We start from the raw sequence: 16,220 nt of genomic DNA, 5'->3' as shown, positions 1-16,220 counted from the left end.
TTCGAAAAATTTGTAACTTGTTCGAACATCGCCGCTATGGCTTTGCGCCGCAGCAACAAAGCGTTTTCACTTGCATGTGAAACAGGCTTTACTCGAGCGCGCGGTGGCGTTGTGCGAGCCTCCGTCAGTTGTACAGAAAAACAGCGAAAAGCTTGTGCATTCTTCCCAATTTGAGATAGAAAAAAAAACTCTCCAAGCAAATGAAATTATCCTAGATTATACAAAAAAATCCCTTTTCCCTAAACAACGTCCAAATTCTCTAGATCTTAGGAAAAATCTAGGGTTGGCAGCACTGACAAAAGCACACATCCAAAAACAAATGACATAAGTTAGGTCTGTTTAGGTGCAAAACCAATGCAAGCCTGGACAAAATTACAAAACAACCTTATGAAAAAGCAAAACAATATTATTTCTGGGTCTTCTGCACTCCCGAACACTTTTTGTGTTAACTGTGCGACAGTTTTGGCTGTAGCATTTGACCTGCCATTTTCAACAAGACAGCAACGTCGTTATCCAATGGACAACTTGCAGAAGATTGAGTGCCCCATTAGCACATATAACACATATAGCACATATTTCCAAACGGAACCCTTTTTCACAGACAGCATTTTCGCAGTCCAGTCCAAAAAGGAAGGGGGGAGATGACTATCTGTAGGAGAGGGAAGCTGTTGAAAGGACACAGTAGAGTAGCCCAGAAAGTTTTCCAGTGAATCGAAAATTCCCACTGACTCTAGGACTCCATGGTTGCATCCCCTCAGGAGCACTGGTCACTAGCTGATCCAAAGTAAATATCTGATCTCACCCCTTCTGTGTTCAGATCAGTGGTGCAAATGCGAGGGGCAGGTTGAGACAGCTACAATGGTGCAAGAGAATGCACCATTGTGCCCTTTCTACAACTACAATAGATCTCAAAAGCTAGCGGTAACCATTGGGGCTTCAGGTTCACAAAGATTATGGGGCATTGCCCTTTCTCCTTTCCTAAAATGAATAGAATGGAGGGCAACTGACATATCTTCCCTCGTACTAACCCCTTCTGTTGGCAGAGCAGGATGTGAAAACGCGGTCTGCGAACCAGGGTTTTTGGTTTAAAAATTGTCCTATAAGTCAACTTGCCTGCAATTCTACAGGCTTGGCGCATGCACAGGACGTTACTGGAAAAAGGTCCATATATCCGGAACACGAAGCAACTCGGATAGCCACCCTATCTCTGAGGTTAGCTGGTTCTGGACTTAAGCTGTGCACAAATTACATACTCCGAAATGATTGGAAATGCCTGATAACAGTGCTAGCACCAGACAATAAGGCAAGAGCATTTATTTTCCATTCCTATCAGGCAGCTCCATCTGCCAACCTCTGCGAAACACAACAAACGCTGTGTGGCTATGGCTTAGATTTATGTATTGCATTTTTTAGTAACGTGGATCATATCTCTGGAACATACTACTTTGCAATGGATCGCAGATAGCCCCATCAAAGTTGCAAAAAACGACAAGTTTTTCTGAAGCTTTTGTTGCTGCTCACCCAGCTATGGAAAAAAAAAGGTTGGAACAAGGATATTGATGTTCAACCCTGTATAGTCGCCTGCACGTCGCATGGATATCCAGAAATGATAATGGACATTACGGTAATTTGTGGACCTCAGTGGTTGGGATGGCGTGCCTCCTGCATGAAGAGTTGTGATCTTTGACTGATGGATATTATATTCTGGTATTCTGGTGCATGGGGTTTAGTGCACATGGGGTATGAGGTAGACTGTAGAGGTGGCTCTGGAATAATCTTGACCACCTTCGGTTCTGGAATTGCACACGACGTGGCAGCATGGTGGTGGTGGTGGTAGTGGTGGTAGTGTAAATATATTGGATGGTGTTACTCCTTACACATTGCTCATTTTGGCGCTAACCAGATTATGCAAGAAGCAACACATTTACCCAGCATTAGAAAAGCTGTTATTGAAGTCCAGTGGTCAGCCAAGTGTGTGCACCGAGGTAGTGACAGCATCATGAAAAAAAAAAAAAAGAGCAACGTACGTGAGCGGTCCGAAGAGCAGTCACAAAATCGATGCATCCATTTGGCTTGATTGTATCAAGCTTCGATACAAAGCGGCTGACATCATTCGTAAGTGTAGCCAATACTTCTGGTCTGTGAAAATATAGAAAACAACAAAAATCAATAAATAGTTGAACTGGTCTTGCAAGTAAGAACTCAGACATGAAAGCAGCCCTAAAAACGAAACAAGGATGACACACACAGTGCTATGCGTATGTTCCTGTGTCTCATTTTTAGCAACAGCTGTAAATGGCACCCATGCAGATTCATTATATATACTAATTAAGTGTCCCAGCTAAATGTACGCAGGTTTTTAAGATAGACAGAGTGTCCTATAGCCAAGTGAAACCAACTAAGCGCTGTTGAGTGTCGTGTGGCCTAGTCTGCATTTATTTTATCATTCTACAAATTTAGTTAATTAGGAATAATTCGCCAGATTATTAAATGCTGGCTTTGGGAAGAAAATGTAGATTCTAAAATTTTAGATTAGCTTCCAAAACAGCCAGCTGAAACATTTGTAGCAAGGTATCATTTACCTAGATTTGTTTACTGGCTGGAAAAGAAAACATACAAAATTAAAAATCTACCACTTGACAGCGGTCCTGAGAGCCCAGACATGACTTAAAAATCTCCTTATCTCATATCCTGAGTGGCATTACAGAGAGAAGCAGACTTTCTTCCCTGAGAGCACATCTTGTCACACTTCAGATGCAGCATTCTAAATTAGAGTTAGAATTTCGTGTGCTCTCTTTTAGGGCCAGTAAAAAAGCTATGTAAACGGTACCTTGTCGCGAACATTTCAGCTTGCTGTTTTTCAACGTGATCTAAATGGTACCTTGTCGCAAACATTTCAGTTTGCTATTATTCAAGGTGATCTACAGCATTCAAACTGACACTGTTTTCCTGAAGCCAGTATTTAAAAAATTAGCTAGTTAGCCCTAACTATTAACCAAACTTTGCAGATTGAAAAAAAAAAGAAATAAACTAGCTAGGCCACATAAATTTCAAGAGCAGTCAGTTGTTTTAATTCACCTAGGATACAAAAACTTGGTTACTTAGCTCAGAGCCAATATATATAACAGTGTGTGTTTGTGAGAGATACCAAAAGAAAACAATTGAGCACGGACACTATATAAGAGCCTGCACTCGGCCCATTCCATACGTCTCTTCCTCAGTTAAGATTTTTGCTTACGACTGTACAATTTATGGTGGAATAGCAGGTACTAACAACGCTTCTTTATTTTAGTCCAACCTTGTGTCCATGCCGACACGGTGGCTCAGTGGTTACAGTGCTCGGCTGCTGATCTGAAAGATGTGGGTTTGATCCTGGCCATGGCGATCAACTTTCGACTTCTAGAGATGCGTGTACTGTACGACCTGAGGTGCTCGGCTGCTGACCGGAAAGTCGTGGGTTCGATCCTGGCCGCGGTGATAAAATTTCGAAGGAGGTGAACCTAGAGACCCGTGTACTGTGCGGTGTCAGTGCACGTTAAAGAATAACAGGTGGTCGAAATTATCCAGAGCCCTCCATTACAGTGTCGCTCATAGCCTGTGTCACTTTGGGATGTTAAACCTCAAACTAACCAAACCAACCAACCTTGAGTCCATATCTGTGTGATGTGATGAATTGTTGCTGAGCCTTAACTCTAACAAATGTTAAGTAATGCACATGTCAAAAAATAATGTGCTACAACATTGCACATGCACTGGACATGTACCAATCTACTCAATACTGGTAGCATGCACAAATGCCTCGGACTTCACATATCCAACCTGTCATGGGTACATGCTAATTATGTGATGACTAATGTAAAATGCATGTCTCCCATTTCCGTGAAATAATATGAAAAGTTTGAAATAAAAGTTCTTTGGCTTTAGTTTAGGACATAAAATTATATTATGGAAATGGAAGCCGTCGACATCAAGGGCAAGCACAGTTTTTAAACTTACTGACATTATGGCGCTGTGCTCGTGAATAGCAACAGTCTTGATTATGTACACACACACAAATCACATATGCAAGGAGCACTTGAATGCACTGAGGGGCGATAAAAAAATATCGATAGCATGACTACCACTGTGGTTATAGAACGTGGTATAATGTAATAGAGCATGGATCAAAACTGAATATCAACCACGCGTTAGATATCGCATAGCTTGTTTCACATCAGGCAACATGTTTAAAGGCTGAAGCACAAAGCAGAATTTTTTGGATGTCTGGCAAACATCTCGACTCTTGTACTGCTGGAGGCAAATTACACCAACTTCAAGAGTGAGGCATTTGCCCTATGCCCAGGAAAACCCTGTTTGTGTTTTGGCCTTGGAACGCATTCCCTCGGTATGTAATTAGGCTGCATTACTTGTAAGCATGCAAGACTCCAGAGAAATCGGTTTATGTTGTTCTACAACTCCACACTAAACCAGAGGCAGTGTAGCATACACTGCATTACCTATGTGAGACTACATCATCAGCTGAGGAAGGTTTATGATCTCATGGGGTTTAATGTCTCAATGCGACTCAGGTTGTGAGAAATGCTGTAGTGGACGGCTATCCGGAATTTCGACTACCTGAGGTTCTTTAATATGCACTGATATCGCACAGCACATGGGCCTCTAGCATTTCGCCTCCTTTGAAATGTGACCACCCCAGCCAGGACTGAACCCACTTCTTTCGGGTCAGCACCCAAGCACCATAATCACTGAGCCATCGCCCTTTAGGAGGTACAAGTTTGTTAATTGTCAGTTAGTTGTTCGTGCTTTCTTTGTACCAAAGCAACACTCATTTATGGGCACAATATAGTAGATGGCCCAGGTTATTGCAGTCCAAAGGCATTTCTCATTCTGCCTCCCTTAAAATGAAGCTACTGCAATAGGCTTCATTAGCCTGAGCAAAAGGAGAGCAAGCATGAGTTCTTAGAATCAACCTTCTTAAAGGACTACAGACACTAAATTTTTGCCTAGTGTTTTCTTATTTCAAATGATGCTTTAGACATTACAATGTGTGTATCACCACGGGCTTTTCATCTATAACTGCTTAATAGTACATAATTGAATTTCTTCTTTCATGCTGTTTCGGTTTCATCTACTGAATGATTGCTGCGACGTGTAGATGGCATTTAGGTCACGTGAGGCATGAAAAAACTGCAATGCAATATAAACACTGATACGTAGTTTTAGTTCACTAGAACACTTTAATCAGCCTCCTTCAAGAGCTTTAATGACTACAAATGATGCATCAGTAGCTATGGTGGTGTGTTTTTTTTATGACTCACATAATTTAAAAGACCAGCTAACGTCACAGCCATCATTCGGTTGATGAAGCCGAACAGCATGAGAGAAGAAATTCGAATACAAATTCTTTAGTGGTTTTAGACGAATACCACATGGTGATACATGTTTTCTAATGTCTAAGGCATTAGTAGAGAAAAGAAACATGCAACTAAAATTAGATGTCTATAGACCTTTAACTCTTTCCTTACCATGAAAAAATAGGCAAATTAGGGTGGTGTGCATAAAATTTTTTTCACACATTAACTTATAGATTTTTCTTTATTGTGGCACATCACAGTATTCTAAATGACACAATGAAGAAACAGAATATATGTTGCTTAAAAAAGAAAAAAACGGGAAGTCACTAAAATATTAAACATATCCAGTCAAGAAACAGGAAAATAAAAAATCTAGAATATATGTTTGTGCGTTACTATGCCAAAAATGAGTATTCCAGTTACAGAACTCAATGCTGAACTTTCCAGTCAGAAAAAAAATCAAATGCTCGCACGCAGCCCTTTAGGCTACTCCACAGTGCAATGACAAGGTGGACCCAGGGCTGTCTTGCAGACAACTGTGTCCACTGCACTGCTGGTGGCACAGAATCGTTCAAAGCATACGCGGCACCTTCAAAGTGGCCCTGAAAGCTGCAGATCTTATTGGCAACAGCAGAAACGAAAATTACAGACAGGCACCAGCCGATAGTTCGGGTTGCCTGGAGTAGTCATCTCTGTCCAAACTGAATGGCCGTCGTCTTTTTGCACAAAGCTGTCACTTGCACCTACAGAGTCAAGTGTCGATGCTGCAGAATCGTGACAACACAGTTGCTGCTGAGCAGGTTCAGCCTAAAAGATAGCTGCCAGTAATCTCTGCCTCCCAGGAAGCTTAGGTACGTTTAAGGATGCATGGTTTAGAGCTAAACTCCTGTGTGAAGCTGAAGCTAAGGGATCAGCGAAGCTATCTAAATAAATATTATGACTAGATATTCGTTATGTGTCATGTAAAACTTACCCAGTTTTTCTACAACATTATATATCTGTAAACTGAAGACTGCAATTATGTATTAGCTGAAGCGTCTCTTCTTGCATTGGCGGCCCGCCTTCCGAAGCACCAGGCATTCGTTGCCAATTCTTCCACGTTAAGCGCTGTTCGGTGCTTAAACGCTTGACGGAGGTGAACATCATCTCTGTGACGACTGCACAATTACCCCACATGGTACATATGTTGTGAAACTTGCATGCTAGATTTTTTTTGGCTGTGCACGTCTGATCAACAAAATCCGAAGTTTGAGTGAAAAAAAAAATTCAAATCCGAGGCAATCCCACAGATATATCGAATAAAGATGATTGGATTTGTATACTTAGTTAAATACAGAAACAACCTCGCGGGCGATCCATATATGTGATGCATCTAGCGCGCGAATATCTTCAGTACAGGCGCGTGACTGGGAATTTGTTCTGGACATATAGGTATGGCTGCTCGCTTAACTGCATATAAATTGTCGCAGAATGTTCCGGATAGTGTCAAACGATTCAGCTTTTCGTGCAGCATAAACTTTCTAGTTAAGCCTATAGCTCGCGGCAGAGATTTGAACCGGGGCTGCGTAAAAAAAAAGTGCCATGCACGGTTCGGGTGTCCACAGAGGAAAGTGAGACTGTTACTGCATCATTTCCTTTCCTCAAAAACCAATTTTCGATTTGTCCAACTGGCAAGGCGGCGCGCCGAACGGGCGATCGCGTGCCACGTGGACTCCCTGCCAGCGCTGCAAGACGCTGTCGCGTTCCACTCTTATAGGCGAAGCTAACTCACATTAGATCTAGATAGATTCAGTATTCATGGGGGTCTTCAATATATAACTTGCATAAGATTTAGTAGATGAACGCTTACCTTGCTAACGTCAGGAGAGCAATGTGATTTTCTGGGTGTGAACGAGTCTTCGCGTGGAAGATAAATTTCGCAGCTTCTTGCTGTGCGTCCAAACGCGTTGGCTCAAAGTCGCCATTCCGCATGTAATCGCTGTTGTCCACGCTGAAAAATGAGTTTGAAAAAGGCTGCAAACACAACAACGCTACTCAAACGCGGCATTCCATCGTGACAGGGTAGTCACGCAAAGCTCAACCGCGAGTGTTGTAGTAAAGAACTCCTCCGTTTTTTTTCTTCTTTTGTTTGTGTTATGGCTTTGTGGGGGTTTAACGTCCCAAAGCCACTTAAGAGGGACGCCGTTAGTGAAGTGCTCCGAAAATTTCGACCGCCGGGGGTCTGCTATCCTAGGTCGTAGTACACTGAAATTGCATACGCACAGGCGTTTCTTCCTTTCAGGCCGAGCTGCAGCCGCCGCTTCTGAGATTCAAACCCCTGCACTTTTGTTCAGAACCAGAACGTGATACCGCTTCGGGTGCAAGAAATTCGCAGTACATATGCGCCTAGCTAAGCGCAAAAAAATCTACTCAGCCTCAATCTGATGGGCAACGTTGTCTTCTCCAGCTACTCACCAGACAACGGTACTCTCGAGGACCATTTTGGCTGATGCAGTCTCTCTCTGAGATCGAACAGGTCACTTTGGCGTCCTCACGTCCGGAGCTCCGCAATTCGAGCATTCGAACATTGGAACCACGTAGTGCAGACGACGCGCGTGCAGCGCGCGCCCCACTGCGCACAAGCACGGCGCAGGGCGAACGCCGACGAAGGTGATTGGCGGATACCGAGACGTTTTAAAAGTAGAGGTCCGTTCAGGTGATGCCACGGAGAAAGGAAAGGAAAATTGGCAAATTGTTTTTGAGGAAAAGGGAATTGCGCAGTATCTGTCTCGCATATCTCGGTGGACACCTGAACCGCGCCGAAAGAAATGAAAGGAGTGCTTTTTCGGCGCAAAGAATCATGGGAAAATTGCCTGCGTGCTACTTTCGGTTCCGTTCTAGAAATAGTTCCAATTCTCTCTCGTGCTTTTTGAGCAACGCCGTATATGCCTGCATCGCTTACTCACTAATTAATTTAAGCTGCGACATCGCACATTGCACGGCATCATCGTAAGATCAGGGCGTGCTGCGAATGAACATTGAGCGCAGCGTAAGCCAGCTGGCTGTTCATCGCATACACGGCAGTCGGTTTTACGTGCGTTTGGACTAGTTTAACGTGCTGGTCACTATATATATTTGCTTGTTTTCTTCGCCGCGCTACGAAGGGCTGGAACTTAGCTGATATGATAGATGTATTTTCCTCACAGCGTGTAAAGGCTGTCAGTGGGCTAACAGACACCATTCACGCACTGTGCGCACTGCGCGTCTCAGCCATCGCACAGCGTACGCACCCGCCGTGGCCCAATAGTTAGGGCGCTCGGCTACTAAGCCGGAGTTCCCAGGTTTGAACCCGTCCGCGGCGGTCGCGTTTCGATGGTGGTGAACCGCAAAGGCGCCTGTGTGCCGTGCGGTGCCAGTGCACGTTAAAGACCCGCAACTTCCTCCCTTTCCTTAGGGCCCGGGTCGGATGCCCACCGAGATGCCAGACAATAATTACTTCGCCATTTTCATTCCTCAAAAACCAATTTTCAATTTCACTGCATACGCATAAAAAGCATTTGCGTTATTTTGGTTGCATTTCGTGCGAAAATAAGCAGGGTCGACGTCGTTTTGGTCTTGCGATGCAGCGGTGTTGCAGTGCAAATAAATAGTTTAAGAAGTGATATCACTTGTTAAACTCGCTGTGTTTGTATATATCAACACAACGACTGTCATATGCAAGCGAGCAGGGGGCTGAGATTATATATGGCTCTCGGCTGCTGACCCGAACGACGCGGGTTCGATCCCATCCGCGGCGGCAGAAATCCGGTGGACGCGAAATTCTAGAGGCCCGGCCGTGTACCGTGCGATGTCAGGGCACGTTAAAGAACCGAGGTGGTTGAAATTTCCGGAGCCCTTCACTATGTATACAGCGTCTCTAACAGTCACTTTGGGACATGAAACCCCCATGGATGTATGCACAAGCACGCACGCACGCACGCACGCACGCACGAAACCTTGCGGGAATGATCTGAAGTGGTGAAAACGTGTCGGCGTTTATACTAAGAGCATCAATATATCGAGACAGATTTGAGCTCCGCATCGGCCATGAGATCGGGGCTACTATGCATACGCCCCTGCACCCCGACGCTCGTTTTACGAGCCGGCGATTTGAAAGTTCGTTTTCGCGTCCTTAGGCAGGTATGTGGGGTAGAGGAAACCAGCAGAAACTGCATGGTACAGGTGCCGTCAAAAGTAAATGGAAGGCAATATGAATGAAAAAATTTAATCATTGCCCATTCATTTCATGCATCCTTGCATACATATGTGCAGACTAATTGTGATTGTGCGAATTGCACTGTGCACCAACAAACATGGACCATTATGCTTTAGATTTAAAGAAATTAAATTTTTAACAAAGTCGCCTTCCATTTACTTTTGACGGTGACTGTACCTTGTCCCGAGACATGGAAGCGATGGATAGGGATCATGCATGCTCACCTGCCGCCGCGGTGCTCGGCACACCGAAGAACCACTTGAAATGAGGACTTTCATGCTAAAAGCTTCGCGCGACATTCTTTTTTGATTGACGATGGCCGCACTGTGACTGCCGGATGCGTTCTAATCCACTTAGTGTGGAAGGGAGCCTTGGCACAGCACTCCCTGTCGGTTGTTTGTCGGATTTTCACTTCCATTTCAGATGAGCGAGAGGCATGCTTGCGTTTTGCTCTTGCTGCATGTACTGCTCACATGCATATTATGGCGACAAAGTATAGCTCTGACTGAGTGTTTTGTGCAGATTACCTTTCCATGCATAAGAAGCTCATTCCAAAGAAGCATAATTTTCGCAGCCTCACTGACCTAGACATCAGAGTAATTTGAAGCAACTTCTAATAACCGAAAGACCTGTGAAAATCAATGAGACGGACTACATGGGCTACCTGTGCTTTTGCTACTTCTGAAATAAAATATCTTCTCAGAAAGCACAGTTTTGTGACGACATTTTTATGCCCCCTGAAGAAGAAACCAACATTGTTAGCAACTGGAGCATTGCGACCACCAGCGTGTCCCCGTTGAAACTGCCAGGCGCAGTGAGAAGTCGGGACAGGCCTGCTACATTAAAAGAAAACAAAGTGAGATGCAGAAGGCGGTAACCGAAAATGTTCGCTGCAAGATCCGCCGGGCTTACAGCCAAGGTGATGCATCAGGAAATTCAGCTGAAGAAAGGTGCTCCTTGTGCACGCAGTGGACCAAAAGCTTTAGGCAAGCCTATGCAGCATCTATGACACACCGGGAACGGTGTCAACTTCTCATTCTCCTGCCATCAACACTGGCAAAAAATAAGATTAAGAAGCTTATTCCTGGAGCATCGATATATGTGATCAACAAGTCCAGGAAATTTAAAGAAAATCACAGTGTGGTACAGATTGATCCTTTCACTAGGCATAAAGTGGGCCCTAAGTGCATATCTGCTGCACATGAGTTCTGCACGAAGGACGAGTTTGAATGCTCCAGGCAAAGTCCTAACAGAAACGATGTCCTCTTGGTTATGACAGATGGAGAAAAACATTCGTAACAAAGCATTTTATGGCAAGATCAATTAGAGAGGCATTCCGCATATACAAAGGTGATCATCCTGATTCTGGCATTGGCCTATAAAAATTTGACACGTTGAGACCTCGATGGGTAAAATGTTATCTCCAGTATGATGTGTGCGTGTGTGTCATTTGCGCACACTATAAACTTTGTCTCGCTGCTCTTGAAAATGGCACTGGCCACAGAATCGATGCTGATGACATTCGCCCAGCATTCATTTGCACTCATCAATGCAGTGCCTTTTAGGCGAATGCAATCAGACTGTCTAAAAGGCAAGTCTCTCGATATTGGAGGAACTTACATCCCAGAAGACGGAGAAATATTTTTAGCGACGTGGGAGTCAGGCGACCTTGTGAAAAAGGCTTTGCATGCTGGCTCTTTTCTTAATCATCTTCGGGTCACACTGGCAAGACGGATCGTGCACAACCACACTAGGAAGACCCAAGGTAAAGTGATCTGCAAAGAAAAGCAATGCACACAGCATGGGAGCATTGTATTCCACTTTGATTGTTTTGAAAACCTGACTGTCGTGCTTCCTGATCAGGTTTAGGCATACCACTGGCACGGCTGCTTGATGCAAAGCGCAAAGCGAGGTGCGGCCAGCCATGTCGCGCCGCCGACAATGGGCAAGCGCGTCCTGGAGGAGTTTACCATCGCGACCGCTGTTTTCGGTGAGGGCGCCACTGTTCGGGGACAAGTCGCCCGGTTTCCTGGGAGTGGACTTCCGAAGCGCTCCTTGCTTCGTCGTGTCCGAGCACGTTTGCCTCGTGTAAAACCGCGTTTGCCTCATGTTCTTCGTGTCTGCAGTGCTTTCTTTGGATTTTCTGGTGTGCGCGTGAGTGAGCATGTTTGCCTCGCATCTGCAGTGCTGGATTTGGAGTTTTTGTATGCGCGTGAATGAGTGTTTGCCTCACGTCTGCCGTGCATGCTTTGGGCTTTTTGTGCACATGTGTGTGGAGATCAGTGACGAGTACGGGGCACGATGCCACGCATTTGCTGTGTGCCACTGTGTGTCACAAGCTCCAGAAAGCACCCAGCTGTGAGATATCATGAGTTTCCCTCTGAGCTACAGCGTCGAGAAGTGTGGCTGAAAATATTGCTCGCCAAGGACTGTCAGGGAAAGGAAGCAAGTGGATGAGAAGCGACAGGTCTTTGGTATGTTTCTTGCATTTTACAGAGAATGACTACAAAAAGGAAGGTCAAGGAAGGTTCTTCATCTTTGAATGGTTCCTTCCTTTTTTTGTATGACTGTGCAATAAAAGTATCAAGCTGCTGGTTGAAGTACTTTCTGCTTTTCTCGGCTGCAATTACGCTTATGGAGTTCCACAACTTCAGCTATACTGATTTTTTTTCTTTTCATAAATTGCAAAAATTATATATATATATATATATATATATATATATATATATATATATATTGTAAACATAAATACCCCCGAAAGCAGATTTGACAGGACAGCCGTCGCCGTAGCTCAGCGGTAGAGCACCGGACGCGTAATTCGTAGGTCGTGGGTTCGGATCCCACTGGCGGCATGTGGTTGTTTTTTCTTTTTTTTCTTCTGCTTTTCTAATCAATTACCTTTAACCGATAACATATTCAGTAATATTCTAAATTGATCACCACCACAAACTAAATAAATTAAAATCCCCTCTGTCCCTTGGTTTCTGTGGCTGTTGGCATCTCTCTCTCTCTCTCACACACACACGCACGCACGCACGCACGCACGCACGCACGCACGCACGCACACACACACACACACACACACACACACACACACACACACACACACACACACACACCGCCGCGGTGGCTCAGTGGCTATGGTGCTCGGCTGCTGACCCGAAAGACGCGGGTTCGATCCCGGCCGCGGCGGTTGAATTTCTTTGGAGGAGAAATTCTAGAGGCCTGTGTACTGTGCGATGTCAGTGCACGTTAAAGAACCCCAGGTGGTCGAAATTTCCGGAGCCCTCCACTACGGCGTCTCTCATAGCCTTAGTCGCTTTGGGACGTTAAACCCCATAAACCAAACCAAACACATACACACACACACACAAACACACACACATGCCGCCGCGGTGGCTCAGTGGCTATGGTGCTCGGCTGCTGACCCGAAAGACGCGGGTTCGATCCCGGCCGCGGCGGTTGAATTTCTTTGGAGGAGAAATTCTAGAGGCCTGTGTACTGTGCGATGTCAGTGCACGTTAAAGAACCCCAGGTGGTCGAAATTTCCGGAGCCCTCCACTACGGCGTCTCTCATAGCCTTAGTCGCTTTGGGACGTTAAACCCCATAAACCAAACCAAACACATACACACACACACACAAACACACACACATGCCGCCGCGGTGGCTCAGTGGCTATGGTGCTCGGCTGCTGACCCGAAAGACGCGGGTTCGATCCCGGCCGCGGCGGTTGAATTTCTTTGGAGGAGAAATTCTAGAGGCCTGTGTACTGTGCGATGTCAGTGCACGTTAAAGAACCCCAGGTGGTCGAAATTTCCGGAGCCCTCCACTACGGCGTCTCTCATAGCCTTAGTCGCTTTGGGACGTTAAACCCCATAAACCAAACCAAACACACACACACACGCACACACACACACACACACACACACACAAAAGAGCCAATATTCGACGCGACACAAAGCAGAAATCTACTGTGTGTGACCAGCTGTGTGTGTCCGTCTCATTCACCGTCTACAAGTGGTCGCGAGAAAATAAAAATCAGGGAAGCAGCACTTTGACGATCTAAAGTGCGCAGAGGCAAAAGCCTTTAACCGCCTCTGTCGCTGCCCTCTACTTGGCAACTGTTGAAGATCGTTTGGCGACTCTTGAACGCTTCCATTCGGCATCGCGAGCGCATTTCGTAGCGGGCGACATCCTTCCTCAACCAACGTTCAGAGAGCAACTGAGAGAGCTCTGGGTGATACGAGCATTGCACAATCTTGTGACATAACTGCACATGTGCCGTTGTTATACCACCTGAGGATTGCGCATGGGGGCACTGCGCAGTGTGCGCGTTTACTGGGTATCATTAACTAAGTATCATTACTGTTCGTGCATCTACTACTACATCATTAACTATCATTACTGACTTTTCAAGTAACCATTCTTACTATCATGCTGATGATTGACAGGTGCTGCGGGCGCACGGACGGACGGACACGCTGGCGAGTCATCAGCCATAAAAGGGTTTCGTCTTAAAAGTACACCGAAAGCTTCAGGCGCATTAACGCAACATCCTGAGGTACAGCGCTCGCCCGGTTGTGCATCGTATAGGCGGCCGTTATGGACAGCGTTCAAGCATACACTAGAAGGGGGATTCCCACCTGCTGCGGTGATTGTGACATAATCAGCGCTTTCAGTGACTAGTTAAAAATGCAGTCTTTAATTAATGAGCGACTAGAAAGCGCACTGTTTACGGCCTCAAGCAGTGAGCAACGGGCGTACCGACGCATCTGTTGCAGCGTTTCCCTGCGAGCAGTCGTCCCCGAGGCGCCGCGGCGGGCGCACGGAGAACTAGACCCAAGATGCCATTTCTGTGCGACGTGGCGGGCCACACCTCGCTTTGCGCTTTGCATCAAGTGGCCGTGCCACTGGCAAAAGAAACAAGTATCAGTATTTACATGCATGTTCATGAGAAAATCTATGAACAGTTTCATAATTGTTAGTGACGATTTGAGCCACGACTTCACTGATGCCTGCTTGGCTCTAAAGAAAGTAAGAGAATGGGTGGACATATGCCAGTGGCAGCTAAGAAAGTGAAAGAATGGGTGGACATCTGCCAGTGGCAGTCATTTAAAAAATAAATACCAGCTTTTTGAGTTTGATAGTAGCAATTTTCCCAATATCCAATAGATATTCTCAGCAACTGGACACAGGAAAAATGCGTGCGATGTTGTTGGACGCATCGAGTGCCAAGCAATGCTCAACAACCTGAGAACTAACCTTGAAAGTGCAATTCGGGCAGCCAGAGATTTTGTAAGTGTTTTATGGAAGAAACTGAAAGGTGTGCATCTAATACATCTGGAAGCAAAAGAAGTTGTTGCCTTCCGAGAGTTAAAAAGGAAGAGTGGATGACAGTGCACACCTTCCATGGCATTCGATCTTGCACGTGTGGCAGCTATCCGAATCACCAACAAAAGTATCCTCTGAATTGTACGCGGCACGCACAGCCGGGTCTGCATGGAAGAAAGTAAATGCACAGCAATGTGTATTGTCGAATCAGTCGAATAAATGATTACAGCCCGGGACCAAATTTTTTTAATGAAGCAGGTCACCATAACCTTTTCAATTTATTCATTTTGCTAAACATTATTTGAAATATGCTGCTTGCTCATTTGACTTTAACCTCTTTATGTGTATTCTAAGCTGCGCATCGAATCCTCACTGAGTTTTGGTAGAGGCGAAATGCCAACAATGTCCGTGTGCTATGCAATGCCGTAGTGCATTAATGAACCCCAGGCAGTGAAGAATAATGCTGTGTCCTTCACTACAATGGCTGTCATAGCTAATCTGATGCATCGAGACATAAAGAACTACATACAATACCCTATCAAAACTGAAATCCTGTACGCAATTCACAAATGACATAGGCTCTTCAGACCTGCGTGGTGTGCTCAACCTTTCGCAAGGGTCTCATTGGAAGGGTCGCAATGCACAATTACTGCCACTCTGCAACAAGCCGTTTTTGATATAGCAACCTACAAACTAAATGGAAAGTTGTGGATTTTGTGGGTGGATTTTGACAAATTTTATAAAAACATCTGTGGCTTGCAGGCAAACTAAATTAATGAAGCGCAAATAAAAACGTCCATATATTTACTGAAAAAAATTTAAGGTACCTAACTTTAATATATTTTATGTAATTCTTAACCAGAGTTCACCAAAACAGCAGAGCACTTAAGTGCGTAACTCCACTTCTCCATCATTATTAATTTCGCGTGCCTCAAAAAATTTTTTGGGACAAAACAAATTGCGAATGGCTTCTGTCCAGTGATTAGGCAACAATATATAAAAGTTTCAAATAAATTTAAGAGGTCGACCAGCCATCCTTGTTTGATCTTGCATGGAACCACCCTGCCAGAGTCGCGGGCACATTGCAAGGTTCTGCCCAAACTTGCGACGAGGGGAGCCTCAAACAGAAGCAAGTGTGACTCGTCCCAAGAAAGTGTATCGAGAGGCTCCATGTGCTGTGACAAAAAAATAGGAAGTCCTCCCCAGCCTGAGGGGTGTGAGACTTTGGCATGTAGGACCATCATAACCCTAAAATGCCATACGCACTGGAGATGAGAGCATTATTGGGGCTAATGCGCAC

General features: G+C 45.1%; 1 protein-coding gene and 1 pseudogene across 2 annotated transcripts in view; one reads left to right on the top strand and one right to left on the bottom strand.

Annotated features, from left to right (window-relative positions):
- The window catches only part of LOC149349463 (26S proteasome non-ATPase regulatory subunit 4-like), a 30,368-nt gene extending 22,204 nt beyond the window's left edge, over nt 1-8,164 (bottom strand). The window contains exons 1-3 of one of the 2 annotated variants that reach the window (XM_089578405.1): nt 7,809-8,164; nt 7,204-7,344; nt 2,028-2,139 (exon numbers count right to left, since the gene is read on the bottom strand). In XM_089578405.1, the coding sequence (XP_089434531.1) occupies nt 2,028-2,139; nt 7,204-7,344; nt 7,809-7,834 (279 nt within the window). In that variant the 5' untranslated portion in view covers nt 7,835-8,164. The remainder of the gene's footprint in view (nt 1-2,027; nt 2,140-7,203; nt 7,345-7,808) is intronic. The other variant, XM_089578404.1, reaches the window with a different exon arrangement.
- Nucleotides 8,165-9,436: 1,272 nt separating this feature from the next.
- The window catches only part of LOC149349450 (uncharacterized), a 508,176-nt pseudogene continuing 501,392 nt past the window's right edge, over nt 9,437-16,220 (top strand).

The sequence above is a fragment of the Amblyomma mixtum genome, chromosome 3, assembly GCF_055824585.1.
Source record: "Amblyomma mixtum isolate Tamu chromosome 3, ASM5582458v1, whole genome shotgun sequence".
In the NCBI taxonomy this organism is placed as follows: domain Eukaryota; kingdom Metazoa; phylum Arthropoda; class Arachnida; order Ixodida; family Ixodidae; genus Amblyomma; species Amblyomma mixtum.
This window is presented reverse-complemented; position numbering and strand designations above follow the sequence as displayed.